This window comes from Danio rerio, chromosome 2, assembly GCF_049306965.1.
Source record: "Danio rerio strain Tuebingen ecotype United States chromosome 2, GRCz12tu, whole genome shotgun sequence".
In the NCBI taxonomy this organism is placed as follows: domain Eukaryota; kingdom Metazoa; phylum Chordata; class Actinopteri; order Cypriniformes; family Danionidae; genus Danio; species Danio rerio.
This window is the reverse complement of record NC_133177.1, coordinates 37,008,686-37,022,371: the sequence shown is the minus strand read 5'-3', so window position 1 is coordinate 37,022,371 and position 13,686 is coordinate 37,008,686. Positions and strand designations below refer to the sequence as shown.

At 34.8% G+C, this 13,686-nt stretch overlaps 1 protein-coding gene across 1 annotated transcript in view; it reads left to right on the top strand.

Moving 5' to 3' along the window:
- The window catches only part of eif2b3 (eukaryotic translation initiation factor 2B, subunit 3 gamma), a 63,182-nt gene that overhangs the window by 22,656 nt on the left and 26,840 nt on the right, over positions 1 to 13,686 (top strand). The window contains exons 4-5 of the mRNA NM_201074.2: positions 1,539 to 1,698; positions 1,968 to 2,079. Coding sequence (NP_957368.1) covers positions 1,539 to 1,698; positions 1,968 to 2,079 — 272 coding nt within the window. The remainder of the gene's footprint in view (positions 1 to 1,538; positions 1,699 to 1,967; positions 2,080 to 13,686) is intronic.

The following is a 13,686-nucleotide window of genomic DNA, read 5'->3' as shown; positions in this document are numbered from 1 at the left end:
TGTTTTAAAAAATCAGCTATTGACATATTTGCAACAAAAAATACAGTGGAAGTCAACAACGTTTTTTTTTCTTTCCAACAATTCTCAGTATACCTTCCTTTGTGTTTAACAGAAAATAAAAATGTTTGGGTGAACTGTCCCTTTAAAGGGTCATGAAACCCCCTGCTCTTTTAGTTTAGATCTACTTCAGAATTTTTTCAAAAAATGCTTCATGATGTGCATGGAGCGCTGAGAGCAGAGGGAGGAGTGAGTGTGGCCGGCAGAGCAGGGGAAAAAGAGGAGAGTGTACATTAGTTGACACAAAACATGAGGCGACTCATGATTTTATACTTTACAAAGTTAAAATATAAAGAAATAAACAGTAAGTAATTGAATGTCCTACTACACATACGTTATTCGTAATTTCATATATACACATAACACCAATTTATGTCATTATAAAGATAATTGTGTTTATATAAACTCTATAAATGAGGAGGTCATCTCTCCTTCTGAATCCCGGCTCTGAATGCAGACACAGTGAATAGCAGTGCAGCAGGTCTCTTGCTAGGGCTGGGTGATTTTGCCTAAAATCAAAATCTCAATTAATTTGACATTTTAACTCTATTGCTATTAGTGAACGATTATTTCATTTATTTGAATTTTATTTAATATTTTATACATTAATTTTTGTACTGTAAATATGCATTTTTTTTATATAAGCTGCTCTTGTTGCTCGGTTGTCTCAGTATTTAAGTTGTCCATGCTCGACATGTTGGCAGAACAACATAAAGGAGCAGGGTCATGTGACTTTACACGCCGTACGGAAAATAATCGAAAAAATATACCTGAAAAAATTAAATCTATTATAGGCTCTGAATTTCGATTAAGCACCCAGGCCTATCTCTTGCCCTATCTATTCCAACTAGAAGACCTGCCGGTAATCCAACCAGAAGGTCTACTGGTAATCGATTTTAAGCATAGTGAACATGGCAACAAGGATATAGGTGATGTGTCTGAATGGTATCGAACTCAACTGATAAAAGACAAAGAACGTCATTCTCCAATTCTCGTACAGCTCTCTCGACAAAAGTGCTTGCTATTAAACCCGATAAAAGATGAAACTAGCTGACAAAAGCTTAAAATTATTCAGTTTTCCCCTCAACTAAAGCTAACATGAGATAACTTTGTCTTAATTGATGCTTAACACACACACAAATCTGTTAAAATTGTTAAAAAGTACTCGAGGATTTCTTGAAACTTTAAGACTACTATATGGAAATTGACATACATGTGTATCGTATATTGAACTCTCCTTTTTTAAAGACTATTTTTCAGAGTGTCTGTAGCAAATGCTTTGATCGTGTTTTTTTTTTTTTTTCAAGCGTTTTTCAACCCAACTAGTGATTTCAGAACCTGAAAGTAATCATTCTAATTATGTGTAGGGAACATATTGCCCTTCCAGTGGACATTATAATCAAATTGTGGGTGGAAAAGTTGGATTGTTCCCTCTTGATGTTGGATTAAATATGATTTGTCTTTCTTTCCCTCACACACAGACAGACATCTTAGTGCTGAGCTGTGATTTGATAACTGATGTGGCCCTGCATGAGGTTGTGGACCTCTTCCGTGCACACAACGCCACGCTGTCCATGCTTATGAGCAAAGTGCACGAATTCACAGAGACCGTCCCGGGCCAAAAGGGCAAGAAAAAAGCAGGTACCATCACTCACCCAGACTTTTATTGAGATTTTGGTGTGGTTTTTGCTTTTGTTGCGCCGTTTCCAAAATCTGTCGACCATTTCCTCTTTCACTAATATGAACTAAAAATGCATCCCGGAGGTCTGTATTATTTTGCATTCCTGCAGATCTTTCAGGTTGTTGACTTGCCATCTGTCTTGAGCCAAAAATACAGTTTGACTGTACAGTATCCTGCTGTAGTATTTTACGAGTTCACTGTGACCGACTGGAATTGTGCCCTGTGGCAGGAGAACAGCGGGACTTTGTCGGCGTGGACGTCACAGGGAAGAGGCTTCTGTTCATGGCCAATGAGGCAGATCTGGAGGAAGGCCTTGTTCTCCGGAAGTCCATCATGCGCAAGTAAGTGTCAACAACACTTGACGTTTATGCTGGTCATGGTACAGTTCTTTTCATATAAACTCTATGCTTTATACTTATTCGAGTACTATCTTAGTAATTTATTTACCTTCAGCACATATTTTAACTAATATTTTATTTCAGTTCATTTTGATTTAGTTTGTTGTGAGGTAAATGAGGTTCAACCAAAAAACAGAATTACCTTCCCTGTTTGAGTTTCTTTAATTCTGTTGAACACAAAGGAAGATATTTAGAAAAATGCTGGTTGCTAGGACACATTAACTTCCATAGTAGTCATAGTTTTAGTATTGCTTGGTTTTTGTGTAAACTATCCCTTTAAATCTGTCTTGGTAGGTCTAAATCAAATGTACACTACTGCACTGCAAAAAGTTGCATTGCAACTACATGCCAATTTATTTTCATTTGATTATTAGTAGACTGTCTGCTTAATATTAGCCGATACAGCACCTTCAACAGACATTAAACTGACTATAAGAAAGTTTCCAAGTACATATCAACTTACACGAACCCTAATTCCAACCCCAACCTAACAGTCTACTTCTAATCAATTGAGAATTAGTTGGCATGTAGATGCAATTTAACTTAAATTCAACAAAATCTGTTAAAAGGACCATTAAAATAATGTGATACCTAATTCTTAATTCAAGAAGCAAGTAAAACTATGTTAAAATTAAGCGAGCGTTTCTTAAAAGCAACTAAAAAACTGCCAATGGGGTAAATAAAATATTCTTGCTTCAAACTGAAAACTAGATTATTTTTCTAAGCCCACTGGCAGATTATTAAACATGTTTTAAAGAAAAACACTTTATTTTGACTTTTGAAAACAAACCAATATTTGTACTAGGAAATGTTTCTTGATATTAAGATTTTTAAATATCCGGACTAGAAATCGATGTAAGAAAAGTGTTTTTTGCAGTGTACTGTCTTAGAGAGGTGCTGATTCCTCGAAACAATGGCAACCTTATTGGGTGATTACCTGCTGTTTATGTGTAGTGGCTAATTACACTAAGGCCTCACTAATCTGTCATAAGTGCTATATGTCACCCTGCATGCCTTTGACTTTCTTCTCTTCTTGACACACCTCTGATTTTCTTCTGTCTTGTACTATTATCCCGCTTGTTTTATCCTTTCTTTGGATTTTCTCGCTGTCTGAGATTTTGGAGCTGTGTTTTATTTTGTTTTTCTCCAAACTATGTGAAAATAGGTTTTCTTAGACTGTTTAATCAGATGATTGTTTAATGTGTATTTCATTTCAGAAATAATTTTCTTATCATATGTGGATGTTCATGTTTAAGTGTGTTAGTCTTTTAATTTTATAGCTTTTACTAATGACTTACCCACACGGAAACGCGCAGATTTCCACAGATTTTTAGCCCATCGAGTCAATGTATTTACTCATGTAAATCTGTGTAAATTTATATTTATTCAGTTTTTTTTATTAATTTCACTAATATTATTGTGATATAATAATAGTGATATTAAAATGTTCGTATGATTTATTTACAATACAGTTGTGGATCTAATTGGATTTGCATTGTAACCATTAAATAAAAGTTAAAAATGTATTATTTTTTATTTCAAATATTAGGTTTTTAGTTATGATACTCCTAAAAGCATTCCACATAAATCCAGATTTTTTACAAAATTCTCTGCAGAAATTTCAAAAAATGTCCGCAAATTCTGTCTGGCCCTAATAATGACCTATTGCTGACAAACGTGCGTGTCAACTTGGACCATAATGATCAATTCTTGAGGTTTGTATAAAAGCTGAACAAATAAGCCTCCCGGTAATGTATAGCTTGTAATAATATGACTGAGATACTTTAGAAAAATCTGTAATCCGAGGGTTCAACAAATAAAAAAAAAGAAAATTGCCTTTTAAGTTGCTTGAAATTGCATATTACTAATCCATAATTCAGTTTGAATATATTAATGGAAGGAAACCTACATAATTTCCTCATGGAAGATGAGATTTTTGTAACATTCTAGTGATCTTTGTTATAAAAAATTTATAATTTTTACTCATATGATACATTTTTGGCTTTTCCCACAGATAAATCATATATATATATATATATATATATATATATATATATATATATATATATATATATATATATATATATATATATATATATATATACACACACTATCATGGACATCATTTTGCGGTCCAGGATCATATATATATGCCAAACTATTTTTATTCTACATATATATTTTAACTATTTTGAATGCTTTTATGTGTTCAATGTAGTCATTTGCTAAGAATTTTTAAGTATTATTAAGATAAAAAAAATAATAATAATAGCTTTAGCTGGTTAAATTGAATAGCCTATACAGAATATTCATACACTGTGTTAAGTACTGTCTTTTTTGATAACACTTTTAAACAATATTTAAGTCTTTGAAAGAGAAATGTGTGTTGTATGCGTTTTTTTGAGCCATTGTAAAAGTATTCTGCATTTAAAAGGTTTCTAAATGTAATCTTCGTTAGACATATTCCTCATAACAAAGTACAATCTATCAATATTTAATCACTGACTACACTTTTATTTACATGTACACACAAATCATGTTTGGCTGATCATATGATCTCAACATGCAGTCATCATTGGTAATGCAGAATAAAATAGCTGTTTTTATACCCCTGATATGACTGGATTCTTAAGCTTCAATTGCCCAAGTAACTCACCCATTCATCCTATCAGCGCTTTAGTGTTTTAATGTTATCTGAGTCTGTCATTTCTGCATTAAAGGCCTGATGTTGGCAAGGCTCCTCAGACTGTCAGCACCTTGCGTGGGGCCTGTGCTCTGGGCTCTGGAGGCTAAAGGTCTTGTCATTCCTGGTTTTGGGGTGGGGGGTTAACAGGGTCTGGAAGGAGAAGACTATGATAGGGTGCTGTTTGGCTCTGTTGGGAGCTCATAAATAATTTGGGGAGTCGTTGCCACTGTAAATCCTGTCTAGTATTAGAAGCATTGCAGCAGCTGTTAGCATGCTGTCCACTGAGTGGGAGAATAAAACACAAACTGACTAATTTGACACTAGGTAATGAATTGAGACAGACTAATGCCCATATATTCTCTTTTATATTCCTAAAATTATCTAAAAGCTTGTGATTGGCCATTGTGTTAATAACCTCAGTGGAAAAAAAAAATCTTTTTCACTGTTTAAAAGTGCTTTCACTGCTTTGTTTTTTTTATTTTTTAATAAATTTTTAAAATGCTTAACAACATTAGTTGAAACTAATTTGAGGTTAAGAGCCCTTTAATTTTTTTCTAAATGCTGCACATTTTCTAAAAAATAATACATTTTCTGCCAGAACTAAATTGCTATTTTAAAAACAAATAATTTCCAAAAAAAAGAAGAGTAAGGCTGTGTCCGAAACCGCCTACTACTCAGTAGGTACTGCATTTGAATTTAAACGTACTACTCGGCCGTAATTTGAGGTTAAGAGCCCTTTAATTTTTTTCTAAATGCTGCACATTTTCTAAAAAAAATAATACATTTTCTGCCAGAACTAAATTGCTATTTTAAAAAAAAATAATTTCCAAAAAAAAAAAAAAGAAGAGTAAGGCTGTGTCCGAAACCGCCTACTACTCAGTAGGTACTGCATTTGAATTTAAACGTACTACTCGGCCGTTAGAAAAGTACGTTCTATACAGTATGAATGTGAAAGTATGAATGGAATTCGGACGTACTACATCCGCCTTTTTGTCATGGTCACGTGACCTACCTGCGTCAATTGCGTCGCTTTACTCCCATTCATGAATTGCTCGCGGGGCATCATGGGATAGCGCAGCATGCATGGGATGCGCACTCTAGAATCTCGCCGGAAGTAGTAAGTCATCCGGGTTCTTATCTCATACTGATTTTCGAATTCTATGAATTCGGACATACTACTCGGCTCGCATACTGATTTTAGCGTACTATATAGTATGGAAGTATGCGGTTTCGGACGCAGCCTAATACAAACTAAAGAAGACTCATTAATATAAACAAGCTTAAACTTTGACTATGCTGGGATTTGACATATTTTAAAAGAAATATAGATTTTATAAAAATAAATATTTTCTGGCATACGCTGAGGTCTTTGCACATTTACAATATCCCCTGCTGAAAAAAAACTCTTTCACTGGGTCTTAGATGGCTGGTGTGGAGAGTAAAGCCTTCCTGAACCAGAGAGCAGTGTTTACAGAGGTGCTCAATAGGCCCTCTGATCAGGGGACTGGCCATTAGTATAACATACTGATTATAAATTACTTTAATTAATAATATTAAGCTGAAAAAGAAAATGAATGAATGAATAATTAATTATATTGTAGGATAGGACAGGAGTTGAACATGATTATAAAGGTGAATAATTAATAGTACTTGTATAATTAATTAATATAAGTATCAGTGATGCACTTAAGAAGAGATAATCTTGAACATTTTTAAATATTCAATAATAATAAGCAAATTATTAAAATATGTATAAACTAGTTTGAAAAGGAGAGGGTAAAATAATCTAATACCTGCTCCTGTAACAAAACAACTTTCTCTTTCAGTCTGAAAAACATCGTCACACTTTCGCTATGAAAACACTGATGCACCGTGTGATCTCGGTAGCACTCATCGGAGCAAATGAAGCTGAAAATCATCCGGTCCGTGTAGTTTGGCTCGTTAGTTGATTTTTTTGTGTCTGTGACAGTAGTTTTTCACTGTGCTGACGGTTTATGTCCATCATATTTGTTGATCTGTTAGTGTAAGTAAACATCTTTTTGCATCTTTTTTGTTTGTGTTTTGCCTGCTGGACATCACCATTGTCATTTTACTCTGCCGCCCTATGTCTTGCTCGCCGCTAATGTGTAGGTAAAGTGAGCTTGCGCCTGTAAACACAGCGCTCCCTCTGTTCAAAAAATGGATCGCGATTCATTCCACAATCACCGTTTTGTATTGTCATATATTTGATCCGATTTTCAACCGACTAACGGTGAATCGTTAAATCCCTAGCCACAAACTAGGTAAAAATGTACCATTGAGGTTTATTCGATTGGCCAGTTCTTCCAATGTTTATCACCAGTCTTGAACTACAACTTAAATATTAAAATCAAAAGTAATTTGAACAATACTATGGTGTGTACAAGCTGAAATCGCTGAAGCCTTTGGAACTGATATTAATATATAGTAATTAGTATAGTAGTAAAGGCATATTACATTTTATTTTTAGCCGATAATTGCTGAAGCCATTACCAAAATGTATGATATTAAATTTGCTATATTAAATGAAATGTTTTGAATTCGACGAGTTATTAATGATCAACCAAGAAAATAACATCACCTAAATTCATAAACTCCACACACGCACACAAGTTCATGCTAAATATAATTTCTTTATTTAAGATGTCAGGGTGGAACAAGACCTGGCTCTTTCCTTCTGGTCTGGTTTGAAGGACACAGGAATTCTGTGTGTGGTTTGAGAACAGTCTGCTAATGTTTAACAGCACTTCAGATACTGCTCTGTTTGTCTGAGTTGTCTCTGAGCCTTGGCATTGTCTGCATGTGTGTTTATACAGGCACAGTGAAGCCTATATGTGCAGTCCACATGTGTTAAGCCAGACCCTTTTATTTAGAAGACCTGTAAAAACACTGTCTTCTCTGAATCATTAGGACTTTAAGGGACAGTTCCACCAAAATACTGTCACGTTGTTCATGTCATGTTGTTCCAGACTTCTTTTTTTCTGTCACGAAAACACCATCTTTAATTTGACTTCGTTACGTAGTTAGTGGGATTTTTGAGACAGCCTTGAAATCTGTTTTGCTCCAAATGATTTGGCAACACAGTGATGACCAACACATTTTTAGCATTGCATCATTATGAAAAGCTGTTTTAAGACTACATTTTACTGGTGGTCCTGGTACTGCTGGTGTCTCTTGGGACAAAGACTGTTGAAATGGGAGAGAAAAACATTCTGGAGATCAGTTTCCCTGACTCTTTATGTGGTTTAGTAGCAAAACACAGTGAAACATTTACACACATGTGATGCTAGTTTACGCGGAATTGATTTTTACAGATTCACATTCATCTTTCACTTTCCCTATGGAACTGTTGTAGTGGTAAGTATTATTTATATGCTTTTATGCTAAAGCGGTTTTTATTAGCTATTTGGTTGTATTTAGATTAGCATGGACAGCATATTTAATACAAGTTAAATGTTTCTCAAGTCATTTTTGTTTAAAATAATTTTGTGATCATGTCAAAATATGAATGAATGAAACTTTCATTGTCACTCATATGATCCTACATATATATATATATATATATATATATATATATATATATATATATATATATATATATATATATATATAATGGTGTATATACAGTTAAAGTCAGAATTATTAGCCCGCCTTTTAATTATTTTTTCTTTTTTAAAACATTTCCCAAATAATGTTTAACAGAGAACAGAAATTTTTACAATATGTCTGATAATATTTTGTATTCTGGAGAAAGCCATATTTGTTTTATTTCAGCTAGAATGAAAGCAGATTTTGTTTTTTTTAAAAGCCATTTTATGGACAATACTATTAGCCCCTTTAAGCTAATTATTTTTCGATAAAATACAGAACAAACTATGTCTGTGCAACCCCTAATATATATAAATTCAAAAGTGATGATAATAAGTTTTCTTTACCTTTAATTGATTAACCTTTTAGCTGAAAAAAATGGGTAAAGCATAGTGGTTTGAAAGGTATTAGCTATATATAAAGTTTCATAATGATACAGTTAATTTGTAATAGTACAATAATTAGTGTGTAGTTGTGGTTACATAAGCAATATTTTGATTTATAAAAACAAAACTCAACACACACAAACATGACAAATTTAGTGAAAATTGCTCTTACATTTTAACATTTTAAAAAATAAATCAAGGAAAACCAGCTGTAACTGGAAACAAGTATACATCTCTCAGTCCGCTAAAGAAGCAGTACACTTTCACAGACAGCTCACAGAAAGGCATGTTAACATTACACCTCATTCGCTGTTATAGCTACAAATGTTTAACAGTGTTTAACATTGCGTACAGTCCAGCTCCTCATCCTAAATACACTGCTCAAACGTTACACTCTCCAGACCGGCTGAGGATGTTTGAGAGGAAGGTGTGAGCCATATGTATTGTGCTGAGATTTACCAACCCATCAAACCCCGACTCTGCTTCTGTCTTTCTCCTCCACTGTCATTCTGTTAGTTATTTACCCTGGCGATTCAAATGAGCGAGCGCAGAACAAAGGCCTTCCGTCTTGCGGGGTATCCAGGCTTAAACCATCCTGGATAACTTTGGTTGAGATCCTTCAATGGCACATTGAGTAACATATGACCTCACTGCGCTGTAACGCCGCTCTTTGTGCAGGGCTTTATAGTAGTAAGCCATTAAAACTAATAGTGTGAGTCACTCGCAGCCCTACAGGCCTTTCCGAGATTTTTGTCGTCCTTGTCAGCTTGAGGAGGAAGCAAACAGAAAATTATTTATGGTTGTGGAATCTGTTGCAGACGTTTGGTTTTACAGCAGATTTGTTTTGTCTTGATTATCTGCTTTAAAATTACTTTGCTTTTTTCTATCTTTAATAGTCACAAATACAATAAGTTACATAATGCGAGGTGAAAGGAGAAGATTGCAAGCTAACATTTATTTTATATTTTTTTTATAATTTTTTGTGTCAATTATAAAAAAAAAAAACTAAAATATTTCATCATAAATTAAGTTTGAAAGACAATGAGGGAATTTTTTTTTTTTTGATGGAATTTTTTGCAGATGTTTTTGAAGGTGGCATATAGTTTTTTTTGTCTATTGTTAGAAATTAAATAATTGGGAGTAGAAAGAAAAAGGCTACAAGCTGGATTTGATCCTGCTGTGCCCAGATAAGTTATGTGAATTATGTGTTGTGGTTAATTAATGCATTAAATGTTCCTTGCTGGCAGAATGATTTTCTCATTCCCATTCTGACTGCTGATACACTGTTATCCTTCAAACGACAACTAAAACACATCTCTTCAGAGAATACGTGAACCCCGGTCAGGGATCAAAATTGCGAACATTTTGGTCGCATATGCGCCCAAAATTTTATTCATGCAACCTCAAAATATATTTGGGACCATTTGTGCATAAAGTTGTTGCTGTGCAACAGTTTTCACTGCAAAATGTTTACCACATGCACAGATTTAGGAGCCATTCACGCGAAATGCATCTTTCCACCTTAAAACGTGAAACGCAGTGCTCTGAATAGTTTAAAACAATCATCATGTACACTTTCTAAAGTAAACAAATCCTGCAATGCTTGCCCTGTCTCCAAGCTCTTCTCATTGTCGCACTGCTCTGGAACTGAATGCAAACGGATTGGTTAATATCAGCTGTCAATCATCAGTCAACGCTTTCTGCCTTCAGGTGACGGGAGCTACAGCCGCGAAAATGTGAGTGCTGAAGATGAAAGAATAAAAAGCACACTGACAGATTTTGTTTTAGAAACCACCTAAAGTTACAAATAAGCGCTCGTAATTAGTGAAATATTCTTTGAAGAATGGATAAGACTCCTAAAGCCATTTACTGTAAAGTCTGTGTGGCAGAGTATCCAGGTAACAGTGTTTCCACTGAAGTTACACATTTTAAGCGTGATATGTTTTATTTAATTTCTCATTTAATCGTCAGGATGATTTCAAATGCAATAAATCTGTTAATATAAAACTTGTAGTAAAGGTGCACATACATTTTGGTGGGTGTGACTAAATTTTGACTTGTGTGACCAAATTTTTAAAGTTAAGAGCATCAGTGCTACCAAGCAAAAAGGTTCATTTCGAGCCCTGTCAGTAAGTAATATCAAAACCACCTATTAAAGCACTCTAAATCCTACTCTAGCACTAAATTCTCTGAGCAAAAACAAGTGACTTTGAATATTTAGCCATTCTTGTATGGATTCCAAGTCGCTTGGGACAAAGGCATCTGCTAAATGACTAAATGTATATATATATAAATATATTGGATTGAGGTCTTATGAAGCAAAGTGTGGATTTAAATTAGTCTGTGAAAGAATCAACATTATTTACTTTTTTAAATTAATACATTTCAATCCTCAAACAATCCTGAGCACTTTTTAATGTCTTTAAAGGGTCATGAAACCCCCCTCTTTCAGTTCAAGTCTACCTCAGAATTTAAAAAAAAAAAAATGCTTCATGATGGGCGTGGAGCGCTGAGAGCAGAAGGAGAAGTGGGTGTGGCCGGCAGAGCAGGGGGGAAAAAGGAGAGTGTTAGTTTGCGCACAAAATCAGACTAAAAAAATCTGACACAAACCGTGAGGAGACCCATGATTTTATACTTTACAAAGTTAATATGTAAAGAATTAAACAGCAAGTAATTTAATGCCCTGCTCTATATATACCTCATACGTAATATCATATATACACATAACCCCAATTTGTTATATTATTATAAATGTGATCATGTTTATATAAACACTATAAATGAGGAGGACTTCTCTCCTCTTGAATTCCCAGGGGTAAATGCAGACACAGTGGATAGCAGTGCAGCAGGTCTCTTGCCCTATCTAATTCAAGCATTAGTTTGTAATCTGGAAGATTTTACATAAATGTGAATACAGCAGCACGGATATAGGCGATATGTCTGAATGGTAACGAACTCAACTGATAAAAGACAAAGTCTGCCATTCTCCAATTCTCGTACAGCTCTCCTGACAAAAATGCTTGCTACACACAAACAGCTTTGCTATATCCGCCCTGACAGTATTGCAGGGAAACCATGCAATCCCTGTGGATTATGAAAACAAACACATACAACCCTTTATGAATGGCTAAATACTGTGTGCCGCATCTCACAGCTTGGCAGGTCTGCCTTGTCATCGGAAAACATGTGCTCTCATGAATAATTAAGAAGCAGGGTTTTCTCATAGGATAAGAAATCTCAGCTATGAATAATAATGAAAAACCGACACATCATTACTCCACTAGCAGATTCATGCTACATCACCGATTTTGATCCCATACAAAAAATTATTTTAGATCTGCAAGATGAAATTAACTGACAAAAGCTCAAAATTATCCAGTTTTCCCCACAATAAAAGCTGACAGATGCTAACTTAGTCTTAACTGATGCTAAACACACACAAATCTGTTAAAATCTCAAAAAAAGTACTTGAGAGTTTCTTGAACCTTTAATGTTCTTCTGAAGAAAAGAAGTTGTCTGAGAGACTAAGTTAACAGCAGATTTTCATGTTTGGGAGCACATGAGTGAAATGTGATAAAATGGGTTTTTCATTTTATATTTGAAATTTAATTATTTTATTTATATATATTTTTTAACTAAATGATCACACTTTATTTTAGTGTACTATTATTGTATTAATAAAGCATTACAATGACTTTTGACTTAATAAACTCCTAATTCGCTGCTAACAGTTATGAAAGTAGTAGTTTCGGTGTTGGGTAGAATTATGTAGAAAAGGTTATGCAGAATATGTGCTTTATACGTATAACAGCCAATTTTTCAATAATAGACATGTAATAAGCCAATAATGATAATTGCTCCTGAAAGTTAAGTGTTACCATTAAAAATTTTTTACAAGCACCCCTCATGGACCCTGGACCCAGATTGAAAACCACTACTTGATACTTTATCTAGACTTCTGAACAATACTAAGAAGTAACATTTTGAAGACTCCTGAAAACCAAATCCAAGTGTGTGTTCTGATCGGAAAGAGATTCTTAGTTTCTTTTATTGTCCGCACTCCATAAAAGACACCTGTTGCTCATCATTTGTCAGTCTGGTCTGTCCCCCGCTTATTAACACTCATTCCTCATCCAGAAAGCACACTGATCTGTATCCGTTACTCATCAGTCCTTCTCATTCTCTCTGATTCACTCGTCCTCCTGCCCGCAGGTGCCAGACCATGATGTCACATGTTGGGTGTTCCCATAAATCAGTGTGTCATGCCTTTGTTCGGCTCCTCACCTCCTCTGGATCTCCCTCTGCATTGCACATTGCTACCATATGTAGCTGAAAACATCTGAACGCTTCTCTCAGTCTCTGCACGCATGCACTTTTCCTGCTTTTCAGGAATCCAGCAGCCACCGTGTCATCATAATTTATTTCTAATGTATCCACACGCACACACTCTGATTTACAGATGGCGCTGAGTCTGTTTTTGAGATCTGGGTGAGTAAACAGTGCTGCGTTTCAGGCTCTCGGCGTGTCATGCGCTGGAGGGAAACCGTAAAGCTCTGAAGACGAGATGGTTCTCTTTGGTTCTCGCTTCGTAAATGTCAGTGGGGTGAGAGAGGGACCTCCTGTTCAGTGTTTTAAAGCAGGTCGTCCCGCATAAGTAATGGCTGCAGTGCATTATTATAGGTGGGGAGTGTACAGTGATGGTTGAAAGTCTGAGACTGCTGGGGAAAAGGTTGTAGTGCAAAGTAAAGGCTTATCTTAGTTAATTAGGTTAACTAGGCAAGCAAGCGTATATTTATATATATATATATATATATATATATATATATATATATATATATATATATATATATATATATATATATATATATATAT